The sequence below is a fragment of the Felis catus genome, chromosome A2, assembly GCF_018350175.1.
Source record: "Felis catus isolate Fca126 chromosome A2, F.catus_Fca126_mat1.0, whole genome shotgun sequence".
Classification (NCBI taxonomy): domain Eukaryota; kingdom Metazoa; phylum Chordata; class Mammalia; order Carnivora; family Felidae; genus Felis; species Felis catus.
The window spans coordinates 43,811,721-43,834,853 of NC_058369.1; the positions used below are offsets into that span (position 1 = coordinate 43,811,721).

At 36.6% G+C, this 23,133-nt stretch overlaps 1 protein-coding gene across 1 annotated transcript; it reads left to right on the forward strand.

Moving 5' to 3' along the window:
* The first annotated feature begins 20,886 nt into the window (after nt 1–20,886).
* LOC101096045 (T-complex protein 1 subunit zeta-like) lies at nt 20,887–22,619 on the forward strand. The gene is given in 3 exon segments (XM_045051877.1): nt 20,887–21,626; nt 21,628–22,058; nt 22,061–22,619. Coding segments are annotated over 3 exon segments (1,590 nt in total). The 5' UTR covers nt 20,887–20,901; the 3' UTR covers nt 22,495–22,619.
* Nucleotides 22,620–23,133: the final 514 nt, after the last annotated feature.

Here is a 23,133-nt window from a genome sequence, read left to right on the forward strand (position 1 = left end):
AGAAACCAGTCCTGCCAATTTCCTGATCTTGGACTTCCAGCCTCCAGAACTGAGAAATAAATTTCTGTTGTTTAAGCCACACAGTTTGTGTTATTTTCTTATGGCAGCTCTACAGGGAAGGATAGCTACTATATATGTGTATATATATCCATTTTGAGTTTATTTTTATGTAAGGTGTAAGAAAAGTGGTTCACTTTCATTCTTTTGCATGTGACTGTCCAAAAAATAAATATAAATATATACATAATGTTTTTGTCTAATGCTGCACAAATTATATTATATTTGAACTCTACTACAGACTAAGAGTAGTAGGCTACACACTCTTATATATATTCTATAAATGAAAAGATAGGAGTAGAGGACTTAACCTCACATGAGTTAGTTATTGACTGGGAGCTATAAATGCACGAGCCATTCCTTTATGGAATCCCTAGTGTGTATTTCTCATCTTCCAACACTTATTTTTCTATTAATATATTTTGAAGCATACATTCAAATACACATTCTTTCTCTACATAGAACATGATAGCTTTTATTTGGCCCCATGTAGTTTACCAGTTCACTTTTATACACAAGTGCAATATAGAAGCTTTGGCACTGGGAAAATATATTAGCTCCTATTTACTCTGCTTCAGAGTATTCTAACTAAAAATTATGCAGTGATTTTGTTTTAATACCCATAAGATATGTTATAACTAAACTTAAGTGTGCATGGTGCAATCAGGACAGGAAAGTAAAAGTTGAAGAAGACAGTCAGTGCAATAGAGTAAATCAAAATGCCATAAGACATATGAGAACCCTCCAATCACTATAAATGAGCACTAATTTACTTCTAGCATTCTGGTATGTTTGTATTAATTTAATCAAAACCAGTAAATAAACAGTTTTTTTAATGCTGTTTCGGATTACCAGCTACTTGCCAATGATTTGATAAGTTTTGACAATTTTCATTTTTTATAAAGATGCTTATATAGAGTAATTTTTAATTGTATTGTAGAAAGAGATAATTTGGCCCAGACAGCAATGGAAACTCCACTTCCAGAGTAAGAAAGGGCTTTCCTGCCCAGTTTATATATTGTTACTTACTTCTTACAGATTCATTTTTTAAACTGGATTATTTGGACTTTTTTGTTGTCGAGTAGTGTAAGTTCTTCATTTATTTTGGATATTAACCACTTACTGGATATATCATTTCTAAATATCTTCTCCCATTTGGTGGCTTATCTTTTTGTTTTGTTGATGGTTTCCATTGCTGTGCAAAAGTTTTTTATTTTGGTGTAGTCCCAATAGTTTAATTTTGCTTCTGTTTCCCTTGCCAAAGAAGACTATGTAGAAAAATATTTCTATACCTGATGTCATAGATATCTTTTCTTTTAGGAACTTTATGGTTTCAGGTCTCACATTTAGGTCTTAATCCATTTTGAGTTTATTTTTGTGAGGGGTGTAAGAAACTGGTTCACTTTCATTCTTTTGCATGTGGCTGTCCAAAAAGCAGATTCATCCTTGATGAGGTTGAAGGTCTAGGTACAGGAACCAGATTTTTACCCTTTGACACTAGGAATTTTTAAGAGTCTCATGCCCTACTGACTGAGCTAGCCAGGCACACAGGAATTTTTAGAACCAAGTAAATATGTATTTTTCCTAGAAGGGTGAAATTAGAAAACTAGAAAATGGGAGGACGTACTGACACCTCCCTCTCCCACACCCCTATATCTAATCAATCAACAAATCTGGATGGTTTCCATTTGCGTTGCCAAGAAATCATTATTTTTTACATAGATTACTGCAATAGCCACGTATTCGTCTCCCTATTTCCTCTCTTGTGTTTACCTCAATTTATTACCAGATTGATTCTACATTAAAATGCAAATCTGGCCACCCCTTATCAAAACCTTTATTGGAATTCCCAGTGGTTTCTGGACAAACTGAAATCCTTAGCCTACTTGAATTTGCATGACCTGGCGCCCATCCTCCCTCATACAGAATTCTTTCCCCCTCTCTGTGATACAATCACAAAAATCTTTTTTCACATCTCCTAATTAACCTTGCTTCCTTCTGCTAGGAACCTTTTCACATTCAGTTCCTACTTTTAAAATGCCATTCACAGTCCCCTTCACCTAATTCACTTGAACTCTTAATTCACATCTGCATTCAATTATCATTCCCTTAGGGAAGGCCTCTATAATCTAAGTAGGTCAATTTCTTCCCATCATGTGCTTTCAAAGAACCTTGCTCTCCTCTGTCACACTGCTTTTCACAGCTGTGATTTACTTTATATGTATATTATGCGTGTTCATTTACCACTATAAATTTGTTAGTGGCCTGGACACTGTTTTTATATGCTATCCTATATCAGAACCTAACACAGTAACTAAAGCATGGTTGGTTCTCAGTCATTACATTGAAAGTTAATAAATTTTGTGACAATAAATTATATTTTTAAAAAGTTAATACATTTTATCTTTGTACATCTAATGCCTCACTGAAAATTTACAACCCTTAGGGGCACCTGAGTGGTTCAGCAGTTAAGCGTCCAACTCTTGATGTCAGCTGAGGTCATGATCTCATGGTTCATGAATTTGAGCCCCACATCTGGCTCCACGGTGAAAGTGGGAAGTCTGCTTGGGATTCTCTCTCTACTCCCTCCCCCACTTGATCGGTCTCCCTATCTCTCTCTCTCTCTCTCTCTCTCTCTCTCTCTCTCTCAAAAATAAACAAATAAACATTAAAACATTTTTATAACCTTTGTTTTTCTTCCCTCCTGTGAGAACACAATTTTGTACATACAGTAGGCACACACAATCTTTTTGTGAAAATTTCAAGTGTAGCAGAGAAACATGGTAAGATCTTAATTTATGCCTTAGAAAATGTCAGTGGCATGATGTACTGTGCTACTTAGAAATGTCTTAGGGTATTTAGATCAATGTGTATTTCTTTTAAGCATTATCTTATTTGTCTTTTTGAGTCCCCACTTCAGTGGAGTTTAAATATTCACACAACAAAATTAATTAAAAGATGATCTTTTCAGAAAAAAGATCAAAGCTTGAATTTCATCAATAATCTCTTATGTCTTAATTACACATGAAGTTTCAAGGAACCTAAACATGCTTTAAGACCCATGTTGACCAATACAGCCCCATTTTCATGTTAGCAAATTTTATAGAAAATATTTTTTAAGGCCTTATCCACCTGGAAATGTATATTCTCATAGAGGACAGAAGGCCAAAAGAATATCATTTATAATAGAGACAATTTAAAAATAGATGAGCATGAGTTTGAAATGCCCTCCAGTTAATATATATTTTACTCGAGTTATATTTATTTGAACATGCTTAATCCACCTAGATTAGAATGCATTGTAGTCATTTAGATTGGCTAAGAATAAGTAGCACTGAGAAAGCTTTGAATGGACTTAGGTTTTGTAGAAAGTAAATCAAACGGACTAATTTTATGGGTTCCACGTTCATTTTGCATAAGCTAGGTTGACTTGCATGGTTGTTTTGTTTGTTTTGTTATGGTCGGTCTGTATCAGATACCTGCCTCTTATTATGCCGGAAGCCTTAGTTCCTCCTTATGTGTTATTTATATGGTCCATTTGTCATAATCACTTCTAAATCAACTCAAAAATTGTATACTCTTTTTTTGTTTGACTTTGGGATAGTTTATTTTTCACCCCACTTACAGTGTTCATAAAATGGGTGTTTTATTCATACACTGTGGCAAACAGAATACATTACTATGGTGATACACCTTCCTAGAATTTCACAAGATAGTTAAAACTTACATACAAAACTTCACAATAACCCAACATTGTGATTTGTGTTTGAAATCAGGGCCAGAATTTCCCTGGTTTTCATTAGTGAAATATTCATTTCTCCATGTCCAGAGGAAAAATACATTTTCTCTTCAATGTAAAGCTCATGCTACTGAATTTAGCAATTCCAGATAAGTCAGAGAGTTCATTATTTCTGCCCCACCTTGGGCTGAGTTGGGTTAACTTAATTGTGGCTATCTTTCCCCATGTTAACAGCAACACTGAAAATAATTTAATGCAGTCTGGGGCACTTTACCCATTCTGTGAACTCCAGATAAGCCGCAGATGAGCTACAGAAAGGAAGCAGTATATGATCAGGCAGGAAGTCTACATTTATTAGCAGCAAGTGCTAGCTTGCCCCTGGGTATCAGAACCCTTCTCTCATCCACTTCCAGCCTGTGTTAATATATATACCTGTAGTTCCAATGCATGTGTAATGGACATTTGTGTGACCAGAAAGCCCATTATTATTAATTCCTAAAGTTAACAATGTTTATATCTTTCCACTTATAAGCATTTGTCTATCCAAAAGGTAAACGTTATTATTATCATTTTATAAATAACCCAAATTGGTTAACTTTGACATTCTAGATGTTAGTTTCATGATTCTTAACCATGGAGCAACATAAACATCTAGGTGGGGAAGAGACCACCAACCTGATGATCCAGAGATGGGTTTTTCCTGCTTGCTTTCTGAGTAGGAGAGCAGGTCCTTCAACACTCAAGATGCATTCCCAGTTCTCAGTCATCCCCAAACTCTGTCCATCTCTAACACTCTCTGTTTCTGTAGGACGGGTTGAGCTTTACGTAAGTATGACACGTCATTGATGTATAATATGTCTTTAGGTCTGTAGGCTCTTTCTGTACCATCTAAGCCTTTGCTAATGTACTCTTTAATTCAGCCTTTTTTCAGAATATAACCAAGCTCTGTATCTCTTCTAATTGTTCCATTCGCCTTTCTTAATGTTACAGGTAAACCAACACTAAAGGAGTCATAGCTTTCTCTTCATTTTTTTCCCCATTGATCTTGGAGACAGTTGTCTCAGAGGTCAGGTTAACTTGTAAATTAGTTTGACAAACATTGTGTTTATAGGCTATCTAAAAGAAGCACCAAATCTCTACCTGGAGAACAGAATTGGGTCACCAGGTACATTAGTGCATCATAGGCAATTTTTCTTTCACATGCTGGAAAAGGAGAAGAGAGAAAGAAGCACTAGAAATGCAAAACGTTCCATGATTAGTTTGTGTTCGTTCAGGAAAGGAAAATGTGCATCTCTGAAGTGATTAGTTGGTGAAACATTAGCTTTTAAAGATCTGTAAATCATGGTGAATTTTTCACATTCTCCTTAGCTCGGCCACTTCAAAATGGTCATGGAAGTTAGATATTTTATAATATCTGGACATTCACGTAGAAACAATTCTCAAAGCTCACTACTGAGTGTGTCCCATGTTGTCATGTGCTTTGTCAGAGCCCTGAGTATCCTACCTACCCACGAAATAAGAGCAAGGAATTCCCCAATCCCATCACTGATTCACTATTGATTCAACCTTCTCAATATTCCAGTGCTAATGGGTTTAATAAAACAAACAAAAATCTTATAACCTTATTAGGGCAGCTTAGGGTAGATTCCAGGTTGGGAGTTGTAAAATATTTTTGGATGTTTGATTTCTTTTCTGCCTAATAAATTTTATGGGTTCATTTTCCATTACCACTGAGGAGGATTAAGCCTGCTGGGCTAGTACTTCTTTGAACTCAGAGGGGAGGGAATGACCAGTTTAAAAACCTATTGGATTTTAATCTGTTTTGTTTTGTTTTTACTTTTTAAAGTATTTATTTTTGAGAGACAGACCCAGAGTGTGAGCAGGGGAGGGGCAAAGCGAGAGGGAGACACAGAATCCGAAGCAGGCTCCAGATTCTGAGCTGTCAGCACACAGCCCAATGTGGGCCTTGAACTCACGAACCATGACATCATGATCTGAGCCGACGTCAGACGCTCAACTGACTGAGCCACTGACTCACCCTGGATTTTAATCTGTTAAAAAGAGAATCAAAAAGAAATAAGAGTGAGATAAAGCAGGAGCAATTTAACAACAGCTGAAATTTACAAAGGAAGGAACTGAATTCTGATAAACAAAAGGAATTCAGTGGTACTCCCTACTTAGTGCAGTAAGTGGCCAGAAGTTGTAAAAAAGAATATATATATGACATATATACATATGTAATATGTCATATATATATTATATAATATGATTTAATGATATGCTATACATATTTAATTGCCAATCACTGAATGATAATAGCATTTAAACAAAATAATAAATAGAAAAACAGAATCAAAACTAATCATTTTTAAATACATACAAAAATAAAACTTCAGAAGAAAAGATTCGTTTAATATTCCCAGTGACTAGCTCAGTGCATGACACATAGAAAAGATGTAATTAACACATGAATTAATGAATAATTGAAAGAATGAATGTGATGTAAGCAAAAGAGATACTTGATTTAAAATTTTAATAAGTTAAGGGTGCCTGGCTGGCTTAGTTGGTAGAGCATATGACTCTTGATCTCAGGGTTGTGAGTTCAAGCCCCACATTCGACATAGGGTTTACCTATAAAAAAAGATTTAAGGGGTGCCTGGGTGGCTCAGTCAGTTAAGTGTCTGACTCTTGATTCCAGCTCAGGACATGATCTCATGGTGAGTTTGAGCCTCACATCAGACTTTGTGCTGCTGGTACTGAGCCTGCCTGGGATTCTCTTTTCTCTCCTCTCCACCCCTCCTCTGTTCACACTCTCTCGCAAAATAAATAAATAAACTCCTAAAAATTAAAAAAAAAGATTTTTAAAAGATTAATAATTAATTAATTAATTAATTAATTAATCAATCTTAGTAGGTTCTGTGCCTTAAGACCAAAAAAGAAAAACACCTGTTTATAATTCTTTTAAATATATACCATTGTTCCTAAAGTTTTCTGCAATATACAGAAGGATTGTGATATTTGCAGTGGAAGGTCTGCATTTTATTCATTAATTGAAAAGAGCAGAGAAGAGGGGTTGTAAAAAGGAGTAAAGGTCAAAGTCAGATTATGAAGGTAGACATTAGGAAACTACCAGTCTGACTTTAAGCTCCTCAATTTCCATGTGCAGCAAGGTGGCCAGATGTCAGGCAAGGCTTCTGCTGCTTACTTCCTCTGAGATGTGCAACACTTTCCCTTCACAAAATCCACGCCAACTGGTGGTCAGAGTTAGTCAAATCAAAATAAAATCAGACCAAAACAAGTAAACAACTTAGCTTATTATGACAAGAATATTCTCTTCCATGAAAAAGTGACTACGCACACTCAAGCCCTTCCTTTTATAAGACACGAACCTACTCAAGAAACGGAATTTCTCAAAACAGTTAATCAATCTCAGGCTCTGCGAAAATCCCTAACTGCCATTGTATCATCATGCACAGGTGAGGCTGCATGGCGGCTGGTTGGACGTTCTGATTCTAAAACCATATTGCCTGCAGTCAAGTTCCTGTGAACTTGAATAATTTGGAAAAAAAATATATAATATATATATATAATTTTATATAATTGCATGGGTAGCATGCAACAAATATTGGAATTTATTGTTGTACTAAGTCAGTCTTCATGTGCAATAGCTTTTGAGTAGGTATCTCATTTTATATGTTGGTAGTACTTTTACTTTCAAGCCCACTTTCACATGTACTGTTGCACTTGGGAAAGGGTGCGTGGTGGTTACTAGTCTCACCTCAGTCAGCCCTGGTTTGAACTTTGATTCAATTTATTTGCATGACCTTGCGTGTGTCAGGATCTTACAACCTCAGATTTCTCACAAGTAAATTGGATTGTAGTCATTTCTTCCCTTATACACTAATTATAAAGTAAATGAAAATACTCAGCACAATACTTGTATATATTGTGGTATGTGCTGAGTAAACTTTTATTGTAGCTTTGTGTTAAACCTTACAGTCTCCATAGTCTCTACTCCCAAAATGATGCCTCTGCGTGAATACATCAATACCTCTGTAAGTCAAAATAAATAGTCAAAATAAATAAATAGTCAAAATAAATAAGTCAAAATAAATCTATTTTGAATTTAGCAGCTGTTCCCCATAAGCTTCTTCCTAAATTTTTATCTCCATTATCTTTCCAAACACCCATATTTTACAGGACTCTTAACATCGCGACTCTGCCATATTGGCTTTTACATAGATGGGCAAACAGAAATCAGAGAGATTATGTGCCTTGCCTGTGGGTGCACAATGGGTAAGAGACAGAGAAGCAAACTGATCACAGGTCTGATTCAAGAGCTTTTTTCTCCTCTACCACAGTTTCCTGCTCCGTTTCAAAGTTGCATAATTGCAGTAAGTCGTCTACCAAATACATCCTGTAACTGTGAGTGAATATCTGTGAAATTTACACATATTTTTCATCTCTTTTGCACTGCTGAAGTGTCCAATCTAACAAAATCTATCCTATGGTCTTGTAATAAAATATGCTTTAAAATAAGTATTGTATAACCATTCATTTTAAGGTATGAAGTAAACAGTCTGCTGGTACCTGCAGAGTAAATTGATGTTTTTCTTAATGCTAAGCTTTTGTTACTTTTCTCTGGTGAACTCAAAGGTTGCACTTTAATGCAATGATGCTAACCAAAATGTGTGAGTAAACAACAAAAGCAAAGCATGCTCCGAAGTGGTACACATAAAATCTCTCAAACTAGAATGCAATTACCTTCCCTCCAAATCTAAGCACTTCCCTCATGAATTTCTCTTCTATTTAAAGAGATAAGTTGCAGGGCACCTGGGTGGCTCAGTCGGTTAAGCATCCGACTTCGGCTCAGGTCATGATCTCGTGGTCCATGAGTTCGAATCCCGAGTCAGGCTCTGTGCTGACCACTCGGAGCCTGGAGCCTGTTTTGGATTCTGTGTCTCCCTCTCTCTCTGACCCTCCCCCGTTCATGCTCTGTCTCTCTCTGTCTCAAAAATAAATAAACGTTAAAATTTTTTTTTAATTAAAAAAGAAATAAATAAAGAGATAAGTTGCACTGATCTCTGAATTCCTCAATAATTTGGCACATAGACAAAAAGCTGTGACATACACCAACATCACCATCCAGGTACACACACACATATATACACACACAGGAGACTCACAATATAATGCTTGGGAAACTAACTGAAAATAATTAACTGTATCACTCATGGTGGCTATTTATTGTTCCTTACAAAATCAATGTTTAAGCATTTAGGACAAAGCCCACTTTATCCAAGGACTGAATTAGTATTTTGAATTGCATGTTGAACTGACATTGTGCTGCTACTTGGATTTAATTAATTCACAGTTGGTTTTGGGTTTTTGTTTTTGTTTTTCAGTAAAGCATAAAGCTCCAAGGGTAAAAGCCTCCTGCAAAAAAAAAGAAAACAAAATACTGTTATGCATATCTCAGATCTTGAATGTTATAGACAGAAAATTTTTGGTTTGAAAGATAGAATACCTACTCAGATATGAAAGTGGAACCAAAAGGATGATTTGTTAAAGGGTCTCTTGTCTGTTTTTTCTCATTTCTTCTGAATTTGGTTTTTCAGAGATCAGTGTTGACCTCCTAAATACAGAAGACCTCATTTTCTTTTCTTTCTAGGCAGTGTTCCACACTGTTCACAAACATCTTTGTCGTGAAACCACCTCCTTTATACATTAATTCATTTAATAACATTTATCGAGGCGTTCTACACCTCAAGTGCAATTTTAGGCACTGGGAATGTAACAGTGAGCCAAACAGGCCAAAACCTCTTCTATGACTATTTGCCTCCTCAAACCTCTTTAATGTGCTCACCTTCCAACATGGAACCTTCGGCCTTTTTGCTCAGAGCTGTCTACCAATTTTACTACATCTATACATTTTCTCATGCCTGTTTGCTGAAGACACCCACAATATATTTATATGCCCATCATCCTCTCCATAGCCCACCCACCCTAAAACTGATGCCACTTCTGGGACGCATCAGTACATCGGTAACTCAGCAAATATAAACTTTTTCCCCTGTGGTGAACTTCCCCCAAAGTTTCCGTTTCCATTATCTTTCTAAATATTCATTATTTAAAAAAAATTTTTTTTAACGTTTATTTATTTTTGAGACAGAGAGAGACAGGGCATGAATGGGGGAGGGGCAGAGAGAGAGGGAGACACAGAATCAGAAGCAGGCTCCAGGCTCTGAGCCATCAGCCCGGAGCCCAACGCGGGACTCGAACTCATGGACCCCAAGATGGTGACCTGAGCTGAAGTCGGACGCTTAACCAACTGAGCCACCCAGGCGCCCCTGTAAATATTCATATTAAGAGGACTCTGACTCTTGCCTGCGATTTCTAATCATCTTTCATTGTTTTGGTTCTACATCTGCATTAACTCTAGAATGCATTCTCATCTCTAGCCATAATTTCATCTTTATTAACACAGTAATTTCCTGAGTGGCTGTCCTGTCTATAAATGTTCATTTCTCCAGTCCAATACATGCTCTTTCACACACTAACTTATGACTGTGATCACTTCTGCAGACATTCTCAAAAGTTCAGTTGTTTCTTGTAACCTTCAAATAAATGGCCTTCCAATTAAGATTTTCTAAGATGGACTCCTTTCTAATGTTTCCTCTCAAATTTCATAGCCCACAGTCTAGTGATGAAACTACTTTTCTCTAATCCATGTAGAAGCCATGCATTCTCCCTCCTACCTTTAGTAACTTTATTGTTCCCGGCTGGAGTGCCATTTTGCCTACTGTCTATTGAAATTATCCTTGGATTCTCTAGAACGTCATATTCTACCACAAAGATTTTCATTGTTTCCCTCATTCACAAGTCATATCTGTCTTCTTAAGCTGATAACACCAATGGAATCTTTACATTGAAAATTCTAATAATCTCTGTCTACTTAGAGTAGAAAAATACACCTACACTTACAATATGATACATCTAATAGATTTGGAAAAATAGATGAGAAAAGGGTGTAAGAATGAAAGGAGAGGACTAGGATTATACCAAGTATTGGTAAGATTAAACCAAGTATTCATTACTTTTCACTCCTCATCAGGCTTTGATGCTATTTCTTGTATCTGAAATAGTGATGAGATGTCCCAGTATATCTGGGACCAAATAAATTTGGGTGTCCTATTAAACTTTTGTGCTGAAATCGCCAGGCCTCATGACCTGCTTTTAAAGTTTCTCAATAAATCTGGGGCGCCTGGGTGGCGCAGTCGGTTAAGCGTCCGACTTCAGCCAGGTCACGATCTCGCGGTCCAGGAGTTCGAGCCCCGCTTCAGGCTCTGTGCTGATGATGGCTCAGAGCCTGGAGCCTGTTTACGATTCTGTGTCTCCCTCTCTCTCTGCCCCTCCCCCGTTCATGCTCTGTCTCTCTCTGTCCCAAAAATAAATAAACGTTGAAAAAAAAAATTTAAAGTTTCTCAATAAATATACTTTCAGCCCCATTTCAGTGATACGTGGGTGTTACTTATGAGGAAAAGCCCTCCAAAGATCTGTTATTACATCCTATTTTTTTAATGTGGAAATAGCCTTACTGCTTTACATTTTAAAGCTATTTTCTGTTTATTATAAACAGATCTGAAAACACCTAAAATATGAAAGTAAAAATTATCTTTAATCCTACAGGCTACTGAAATTTCTGTGAATATTCTATATATTTTTCTAGGATTTTTGTCCTACCTATATACAAATAATGGTTTTAAATGGTAAATGAACATGCTCCAAATTATAAGTAACTTATAAGAATAAATAATTTCTATAAATATAGAAAAAATTAAGACAAGCTTTTGAAAAGGATGTCCAAAATTCATTAAAGCATTGACTTTGTGATTCCTTTATCTTGATATGTGTATCATGATACTTATTTTTGTCCCTTTTCTGTTTTGAATGGTATGCCATGCATTTATATTACCAATAGATGTTTCTAAAATAATTTAGAAATGCACCATTGTTAGACTACCTGAATTTTCTGTAAATAATGACCTAACAAACTTGTGGAAGAATACAGGGAAAGATTTTTCTTCTGTCCTATGAATGCAACCTTGCATCTTAAAGAAGAGGTGTAGAACAATGAAGGCTACATAAGAGAGTATGCAGAAAGGCCCTAGGATGTCACATTTTAAGTGTGAAGAAGTAAAGATGTTCTTTTCCTTCTTCCCTTCAATCAGATGCCCCCTGATTCCACGATATCCACAATAGTGGAATGTAGAAAATCAATTAAACATAAAAAAGTTTCATCCAAAATAAATGTATAAATGGTATATGCGGTCTAACAATGCATGCTAATGTAGACCCTGTCTTTTTCACCTAAAATATAGGAGGAGCATATTCTCATATCTATCTATCTATCTGTCTATCTATAAATCTATACCCTTATAATGATACCTTTATTATATATGAAAGGCTACAATTTAATTACTTATGCATTATGTTTTTATTCTTTTTTTATTTTGTTTTTCAAATTCACCCATTACTAACATTTCAGCCAACATCCTTGAACGCATGCTAAAAGTGAAGCTACTGCACAAACACTTATGCATGTTTTTACAATATTTGATAGTTATTTTTATCACAAACCAACTGACAATAATCTTGACATCTGGGAACGAATGCATTTTAATGTGTTTACTGACCATTTCAAGTATTTTTGTTCATTTACCTGTTTTATTTTTGTTTTTTGTTTTTTTTTTTTACCTTTCCTTCGATAATTGCTTATTCTAGTGCCTAGGTCATCTTCGTACTGGTTGATTCTCTTTTTCTAGTTGATTTATAAAAGCTCTTTATAGAGTTATTACTGATGCACTTTATTGCATTTATATTTATCAGTTGACTCATAATTTGATTATAGCAGAGACATGGGTAAAAGCGTTACCATGTAAGCCCTTTAATTTTAAAGGAGTTATTTCTCTTAATCTCATTCTTGATGGTTTTACCCTTGATGCCATCCTTAGAAAGACCTTCCTACTAATAAATATAATTAAAGTGTTTACCTGTACTTCTATTACTTTTATGATTTCCTTGTTTAACCCACAGAGTATTCATTTGAGAAGACAGTGTGGGATAAGGATTTAAGCTTGTTTCTTTCTAAATGATTTGCCAATTGTCCCACATCATTATGCTCATTCATTCTTTCTCTATCTGGTTTAAAATGTTGTATTTTATGTATTTTTTTTTTTTACATTTTGTCTTTGCCGTTGAGCTATGTTGCATATAGGGACATAGATACTGAAATATTTACTTATTAAATCCTAATAATAAATTTTAGTATCTGATAAGGCAAATCTCTTTACTTCACCCTTGTCTGTCCTAAAATTATTTCTCCCAGATCAACTTTATAGTCATTTCGGTCTAGGATCAATCATGAGCTTTTCAGACTGAAAACTGCTTAGTTAGTACTCTAGAGTTAATCCATTTCACACAATTACACATCAATCAAGACTATGAGACTGACCAAAATTCCATTTTGTTAATTTTCAATAAAAATTTACAGTCAGAAATATTGGAGTATCCGGCATTCTTTGATCAGCAGATTCTCTTCCCATTGTAAATCTGTTATTTTCAGTGAGAAATTCTCAGCTTACTCAGTCCATTACCTTCATTCTCTCCTTTTAAATAATCCTACATGAGAAGGTAAGTTACAATTTAAAAAGTTCCTAGCAAACAGAGAATCAGAAGATGATGATGTAAATAAACAAAATGTTTAATTGCTTCAGAATTTCTGTGATGCATCAATTACACAATGTAGTTTGGCAATGGGACCTGAGTCCTTGTGGTTTATGGTCCAGTGTTCACTGAGTAGTAGACAAGGCATGGATGGACACGAGTGAGGTTAGCTGCAATAACTCACTTTTTTAAATCTATGCTTCTTTACTTAACAAGTCTCATTTGGAGGAGCTAATTCACCAGTCTGTCTGTCTATTTCAGGGAGTTTTTCTGTCTTTGTATAGCTTTTCTCAAATAAGATCTAGTCCCTTGCTACTCAAATATGACCTATAGACCAACAGCATCAGCATTACATAGGAGCTTGTTTTGAACACAAGCTCCCAGATCCTGCTTCAGACATACTGACACCAAACCTACTTCCCTCATCCCCATATATCTGAAAAATACTGATTAGTCCTTATTGAATTCATCTTAAGGTTTGGCATACAAACCAATAATCATAAAGCCTTCATGGCAGCTTCATAAGAGCACCTTACATGGCTTCCGTGTCATGGCTGTACTAAGTGCCATATTAAGTGGACTGTTAATGAACTATAGATCACAGTGCCTCTTATTAGAGGGTCAAAATGCAAACCAGCTATCTGTACCCAGCAGTGAGTCATATACTCTAGTTACCTTTACAAGTTTAAAGACTCTGTGTCAAGAAAATGATGAAAACACATTCACACTTGTTCAATGTTTGTAAACACCTCTTTTTTCTTTTTCCTCTAAAAATAGTTTACAAAGGATCTTTCATTTTGCATTTCTTGTCAAGCTTCTGAAGTTGTCATATTTCATCATACAGCTGTCCTGTGCTTGGCATGACTAATCCCACATGTGCAATAACACCGGTTTCAGGTTTAATAAATGCTTAAGTTCTAAAAAAAAAAAAAAAGCATAGCTCAAGAAAGCCAGTCTAGAAGGGAAAAAATGACATGATTCTTAAACAGTGTCTTGCTATAGGAAACTGTTATTTAGTGGATCAGGGACTTTGAAAGTCTGCCAAAGAATTCTTTGTATCTCTAATTCACTCGCTTGGCTTTCAGAAATGCTAACAACTATTGACTAGACTTTCACAGTACGTCAGTCTTTCCAAATGAGGAAAGCACAGGGAAAGTGGGCTGAACATGTTCTTTGCCGAGTGATGACTACAGGGTGTTTATTGAACATTTATGTTGTTAATCACTTTTTATTTCAAGTGAGTAAGTTCTTCTATGGTGTATGAACCAAAAGCCAAAGTTGCTTGAAGTGTTCAGGGGGCCAAAGAATGAAGAATGCCTAGAGGTGGTCCACAGGTGGAGCTATTTCTATCCTTGCAAAGTAAAGCATATTATTTCAAAATGCTCAGGGACTATGATAGGCACCATGGATTTTTTTTTGCAAAAACACAGGTCCAGAAATCAGAGACTTTTGCAAACCCTACGTTTTGAACTGCCAAAGCAAAACTAGCCCCATGGAAACATACTTGTTCTTTTATTATTGCCAGGGAATATGGCCTTGAAGAAACATTAGGGCTCTCTATGACATCACAAAAGGGCTTTGGAGTGGATGGTAGACTATCCCTGTGGAAACAAGATCTTATTTAAGTTCCTTTACATTAGAGACCATATCAAATCTGTCTTAAACTCTATTGTACGTAGCACAGTTAATTTGTACACAGTAAATGTTTAAATAATTATTTGTTGCAGAAAGAGAAAAAAAGGAAAGATAGAAAGGAATGAGGAAGGAAAGTTGTTACAATGTTTTATTAAATAATTGTGAGGGAATGTGTCATTTCTGTTTCCCACACCCATTCACTGTTACAGACATGGTAAATGGTCTCAGTTACATTTAGTGCAGAGACCAGACCGGCTTGCAAAATTATAAGAAAACTTAATAATATCATGTGGCTCATTGAAAGATTTGGGCACTCACTGTCATTTCCTTACAACTTCGAAGAGTTATACCATGTTCTCCTTCATAGCCAGGATGAATAGTTGGACATGTTTTAAAATGATACAAATGAATCCCACATTTAAAATAACTGGAGGGATACCTGGTGGCTTAGTCAGTTGAGCACTGGACTTCAGTTCAGGTCAGGATCTCGCAGTTCATGACTTTGAGCCTCGTGTTAGGCTCTGTGCTGACAGCTCAGAGCCTGGAGCTTGCTTCGGATTCAGTGTTTCCCTCGCTTTCTTACCCTCCCCACTGATACATGTGCAATCTCTCTCTCTCTCTCTCTCTCTCTCTCTCTCTCTCTCACACACACACACACACACACAAATGAACAAAAAATAAAAATAAAATAACTGGAAAATAAAAGGATACATCTCTATGTAGCTCTAATCCTGAAAGAAGGCAGTTCAAATGTTGTATGACTGAAGGAATTTATCATTAGCAAGTAAATTAACCAAGGAAAGATATTAAAACACGTCCAATACAAGGAAGAAGAAACAACATATATGAAATACAGATTCTTGTCACATGGATACTCAGTACATCTAACATCTTTGAGACAGAAGTGATCATAATCAATGTTACATATAACTACTAAGTGGCTCGGTGTTTCCTTACCAATGTACAGATAAGGAAAGTTGTTACAGCTCCATTTCTCCTACATCATCTCACCAGAATTAGACTTAAACTGTGCATAAAAGAATAACATCTACAGTAGTGAAAATTGGTGAATCATGTTTCAACTTTTAGTACCTATCCTCTAGAATGCCAACCACATCCTAATATTGTGTTCTTCATTATAGATAGTCACATATATATGCCATGGTCTTCACAACCTCCAGGTGTTTTACCTACCTGTGTATGGTAGACAAAAATACCAGTTCTCACCAATGGTTTCAGATCTACTATACTGAAACCACATCCCCCAGCTGCATTGCTGCACCTTGTTCTGCAAAATGGGCTGGGAATTTTGTATTATGTATATGTCAATAGGTATCTCTCCAGAGTCCTTTCTTTTTTTTTTAATATGAAATTTATTGTCAAATTGGTTTCCATACAACACCCAGTGCTCATCTCAACAGGTGCCCTCCTCAATACCCATTACCCACCCACCCCACCCTCCCACCCCCCATAAATCCTCAGTTTGTTCTCAGTTTTTAGCAGTTTCTTATGTTTTGGTTCCCTCCCTCTCTAACCATTTTTTTCCCTTCCCCTCCCCCATGGTCTTCTGTTAAGTTTCTCAGGATCCACATAAGAGTGAAAACATATGGTATCTGTCTTTCTCTGTATGACTTATTTCACTTAGCATAACACTCTCTAGTTCCATCCACGTTACTACAAAAGGCCATATTTCATTCTTTCTCATTGCCACGTAGTATTACATTGTGTATATAAACCACAATTTCTTCATCCATTCATCAGTTGATGGACATTTAGGCTCTTTCCATAATTTGGCTACTGTTGAAAGTGCTGCTATAAACATTGGAGTACATGTGCCCCTAGGTATCAGCACTCCTGTATCCCTTGGGTAAATTCCTAGCAGTGCTGTTGCTGGGTCATAAGGTAGATCTATTTTTAATTTTTTGAGGAACCTCCACGCTGTTTTCCAGAGCGGCTGCACCAGTTTGCATTCCCACCAATAGTGCAAGAGAGTTCCCGTTCAGAGTCCTTTCTATCACAGGAAAAGTGAAAGCCTCATACACAATGGAGATGTGATAAGCCTGGAATTCTGAGGACCACATGGAAGAGACTTGCCCTGGAAAGTCACCTAGACCCACAGCAGACATTGAAAGAGATTTTGGTTGTGTGAACCACTGAGGTTTTCGTATTTCTTGCCCTGGTGCAACCTAGATTTTTCTGACTAAATGTAGTGGTACTAATTTTTCCTTTAGTATGCTGTGTTCCGAGATGTAAACCAATACTTTACCAACTTCTTAAAACTAACTGACCAGAATTTTGAGAATCGTCTGTCTTGATGGAACATAATTTTCCTGTCATGTTAAGTAAACTCTCATCCTTGACCTCTTTTATAGGTGCTTAACAATGACATTAACCCACCTAAATTGGAAGAATATTATGATGGGGGCAGCGGGGAATGTATCTGGTTCCTAACCTATTGCGTGTGATTATGCTGGCAATGTTAAGATATTTCAGTTAACATGCTTTCATGGGTTTCTTTCATTTGTCCAAGTAGGATTTTCAAATTCAACATTTCACTGATATTGTTCTAGCATAATTTGTGCTACCTACTTTCACTCTGCTGCAAAAATGGGTCACTCCCTAGGAACCCTAAGTTGGACCGTTTTTACAGCTTTTGATATTAGCAATTGGCTATTCCCTACTCCTGTGACACTAGGACAGGTTTATTCGAGGATGATAAATTGAATGGGTTCATTCGTATTTTACACACAAATCCCCTAAATGTAAAAGTTAGCAATTCATTTTTTTGAATAGAGAGTGTGGCTTGGAGAGAATGTGTTTGCATATTTTTAAGGGTGTCTGGTATTTTAGATTCTCTCAGAGGACTTTCTGAACTAGATATTAGTGTTTACTATGTGAATTCTTTGGGTATTTTTGTTGTTGTTGTTGTTGTTGTTGTTGTTGTTGTTGTTATGTTTAAACACAGGTTAAAAGAAGTAAGATTTGAGTCTATCCTATTAGTAATTTCTGGTGACAACCCTCTCTCCTTTTTTCCTATGGCGGAATTTATATATATGGAATTTATATATATGGAATGCAGGGGTGAATACTGGAAAAGGTGTTCTTTGAAGAAGAATATGATGCTTATTATTGATCTGAACCAGATAGAATTGTCCTTAGAATCTTGCTCCCTCCAAACTCTGAAAGGCCATGTATTCCCAAGCAAGATCAGATATTTATCCCTCCAGGACACCCTGTCTTCACAGCCTAAAGGTAGAACTGGCAGAATCTGGAAAGATAGGGCCCATGGTGCCTTTGTGCCTCACTGTTCCAGCTTCTAACATTGTTGGTGCCTCACAGGGAATAATAGGGGGGAAAAAAGATTTCATCAAGCTTTAGGTAAGGGGAGTATTTTTACAGTTCTAAGATGAGAGAGGTGCACTGAATTGAAAACACATCTCTTTAATGTTTAGCAAATTATCTTACTCTGAGGTTGGTGTTCACAGTGTTTTCTGTGTTTATCATCTAGTCTTGTGCTTGATCTCAAGCTCACTGTTTCCCAGGCTCCAAGCTTTGTACACTGAGGGAGGCAGAATAATTACCCCCCAATGATGTCCGTAATCCTAATGCTGGAAGGTGTGAATATGTCCTGCTACAAGGCAAAAAGCACTGTGCAGGTATGACTAAATTAAGGACCTTGACGTGGAGAGAATATCCAAGGTCATCTGTTAGGGTCTAATATAATTACATAGATTTTTAAAATCACAGAACCTTCCTCAGCTGTGGTCTAAAGAAGGTGTGACTGTGGAAAAATGTTCAAAGAGAGGCAACATTGGTAGCTTTGAATATGGAGGTTTGGGTCCACAAGAGAAGGAATGTACAAAAGGCAGATTCTCTTCCAGAAAGGAACCAACCCTGTGACTTCTTGATTTTAACACACAGAGATCTGTAACAGACATCTAACATACAGAACTATAAGATAATGAAAGTGTGCTATTTTCAGCCATAACTATGTTGTAGCTTATTATATGAGCAGTAGAAAATTAGTGCATACACCAAAGGGTAGACAGCTTTGAGAGTTCTGGTTATTTTACCCTGAAAGAATAGTCCTTTGGATTATCTTTTCTTGCCAGTGCCACTTTCTAGGAGGTAAGATTGTATTTTTTTCTGATTCTAAAGCCCATGTTTGTTTATTTCTTTTGTTGTTGTTGTTTTGTTTGGTTTTCCCTATTTTAGCATTCTATATCCAACATGGTACATGAAGTTAAGTATGAACTGGTTCTAAGAAATTATTCATTATCGTTCTGATGTTACAAATGTTCAGAGAGTAGAGCAATGCAATGTTTATACTAAGAGCAGGAAGTTTTTAATGTGGCAGACCTTTCTAGAATCCTGCTTCTCCCAGTTAGTGTCTGTATATCATCTAGCCAACAATTCAACTTCTCTAAACTTCAGATTCCTCATCTGCATACTGAGGATAATATTAATCGTTACTTCAAAGGCTTAGTGTGAGAAGGAATGCATTAAGTATTTTTTTTAGAATTCATAACACACAGCACTTCATAATGGTAACTGTTTTATGATGATGGTTATTGTCATATGATTCGAGTCATGGGTCCTTCCTTCCCAAAAGGGAAAGGAAGTGCCAGAAGCTCTCCCTTCTCTCCCTTGCTATTTAATTATATCCTTCTAACACTAATTTTGGAATTTGGACTGCACAACAGTTACACTTTTGCTGATTAGGCCAAGTTGTGTTTTAAAAATTAAATAAAAATGTAGTCGTATGATTTACATCTGTAGTAGAAAACTGAACTTTAGTAAATACAGCACAAGAAAGAGAGAATGAACAGGTAGGCTTAGGAGTAAATCCCATTGTTTTTAATAAGTCCAAGCTGCAGGAAACTTTTCTTACAATTTGACTTCCATGTATGGAACAAGTTTTAGAAGCAAGGGTGGGGATGTCTTTGGATGAGTTTGTTAGGAGAGTTCACTTTATTTATTAATGCAATAAACCTGTGCTCTTATAAAAAATGAAAATATCTGGCATGCTGGCCCAAAGATCTTGACTTGGAATCCTGCCAACACCATGTAGAAACAGTATGATCTTAGCATAAATCATTGTTACGAATTGCAGTAACTCCATCTATCATTAGTGAAAATGCCTCTTTTACTCAACCACAGGGAGTGGTCTGGAGGATAAGATAATACAAAGACCATGACCTTTATGAAACATAAGGCAACCTTTAATTTCAAGTTTTGTTATGTGTAGAAATGGGGTCATATTTTTGGGTCTGAAAGAGACCCTTTAGCTCAGCTAAATGTAATCTTTACCTCTACAGTCAAAGAAGTAGATCTAGACCTTCCATAAATCAACCAGATTTGGAGAGCAAGTCAATAGCAGGATTGTATAAGGACATCTACATTTCTAGCAAAAAACACAATCTCAGCTCTGGGCTAAACATATGATCATGTTAATACCTACACTAAAAGAACTTGATGAAATTCAAACCCATTCATGACAAAAACACTAAAAACAAAACAAAACACCCAACTAGAAGTTGAAGGTGTGATGCTTATTTTTTTGTGTCAACATGGCTCAGCCATGGTGACCAGATACTTGGTCACACATTATTCTGAATGTTTCTGTGAGGGTGCTTCTTAGATAAGATTAATTGACATTTAAAATATAAGTATTTAGAGGCCACACTGAGCCGGCTTTAGGCACTCCGCACGCCAGTCTCCTCCTCTTCCTGTGGTGGTTAGCTATGGCGGCTGTGAAGACCCTGAACCCTAAGGCCGAGGTAGCCAGAGCCCAGGCGGCACTGGTGGTCAACATCAGCGTGGCCCGGGGACTGCAGGACGTGCTGAGGACCAACTTGGGGCCTAAAGACACCATGAAGATGCTTGTTTCTGGTGCTGGAGACATCAAGCTTACTAAAGATGGCAATGTGCTGCTTCATGAAATGCAAATTCAACACCCAACAGCCTCCTTAATAGCCAAACTAGCAATAGCCCAGGATGACATAACTGGTGATGGTACCATTTCCAATGTCCTAATCATTGGAGAACTACTGAAACAGGTGGATCTCTACATTTCTGAAGGTCTTCATCCCAGAATAATAACAGAAGGATTTGAAGCTGCAAAGGAAAAGGTACTTCAGTTTTTGGAACAAGTCAAAGTAAGCAAAGAAATGGACAGAGAAACACTTATAGATGTGGCCAGAACATCTCTACGTACTAAAGTGCATGCTGAACTTGCTGATGTCTTAACAGAGGCTGTGGTGGATTTCATTTCGGCTATCAAAAAACAAGATGAACCTATTGACCTCTTCATGGTTGAGATTATTGAGATGAAACATAAATCTGAAACTGATACAAGCTTAATCAGAGGTCTTGTTTTAGACCATGGGGCGCAGCATCCTGATATGAAAAAAAGAGTAGAAGATGCATACATCCTCACATGCAATGTGTCATTAGAATATGAAAAAACAAGTGAATTCTGGCTTTTTTTACAAGAGTGCAGAAGAGAGAGAGAAGCTTGTAAAAGCTGAAAGAAAATTCATTGATGATAGAGTTAAAAAAATAATAGAACTGAAAAAGAAAGTCTGTGGTGATTCAGATAAAGGATTTGTGGTTATTAATCAAAAGGGAATTGACCCCTTTTCCTTAGATGCTCTTGCAAAAGAAGGCATAGTAGCTCTGCGGAGGGCTAAAAGGAGAAATATGGAAAGGCTGACTCTTGCTTGTGGTGGAGTAGCTCTAAATTCTTTTGATGACCTAAATCCTGATTGTTTGGGACATGCAGGACTTGTCTATGAATATACATTGGGAGAAGAGAAATTCACCTTTATTGAGAAATGTAACAACCCTCACTCTGTCACATTATTGGTCAAAGGACCAAATAAGCACACACTCACTCAAATCAAGATGCAATAAGAGATGGCTTGAGGGCTGTTAAAAATGCTATTGATGATGGCTGTGTAGTTCCAGGTGCTGGTGCAGTGGAAGTGGCAATGGCAGAAGCCTTGATTAAATATAAGCCCAGTGTAAAGGGCAGGGCCCAGCTTGGAGTGCAAGCATTTGCTGATGCATTGCTCATTATTCCCAAGGTTCTTGCTCAGAATTCTGGTTTTGACCTTCAAGAAACACTAGTTAAGGTTCAAGCAGAACATTCAGAATCAGGTCAACTTGTAGGTGTGGACTTGAACACAGGTGAGCCAATGGTAGCTGCTGAAGTAGGCATACGGGATAACTATTGTGTAAAGAAACAGCTTCTTCATTCCTGCACTGTGATTGCCACCAACATTCTCCTGGTTGATGAGATCATGCGAGCTGGAATGTCTTCTCTAAAAGGTTGAATTGAAGCTTCCCTTGTGTCATCTGTATCATGAAGACTACAGAGTGATCCTAAGAATATAGCCATGGAATTTTCGTCCAAGCTTCAAATGATTTTCAAAAGCATTTTCCTTTCCCATACGAAAAAGAGAACACTGACACTCAAATTTCAAAGTTCTGAAATTATAATTACATTATTTTTTTTAAATTTCACTGCAGTGTACACCATTAAGCAGGCTGTTTTCACCCAATGAACAGGATGTTTTGCTTTAGCTTCCATGATCTAAAAGTACCATGTTAGACAAGTATGTTACCTACCTTGTTATTAAATGTTCCTTGAAAAGCAAAAAAAATAAAATAAAATAAAATATAAGTATTTAGGAGGTCAGAGGAGTCAAGGATGGAATGCAGACAGTGACCAAAAAAATCTAACAGTATTAAAAATGTGTAGAATTTTCTCACTGAAGAGGTTGGGAGAAAAGGTGCTGGTGTAAGCAAGTTTATACATGAGTGGAACCTGTAAGGCTAAAATTAAAAAGAACTGTGCATAAGCACTGTATTCTAGTTAGTAAAAATATTTTCCATGGGGTACAGTTGACAATTCTGAAATCACCATACATGTATACTACAGTTGAAAAATGGTTGCTGGTGAGAGATATTTT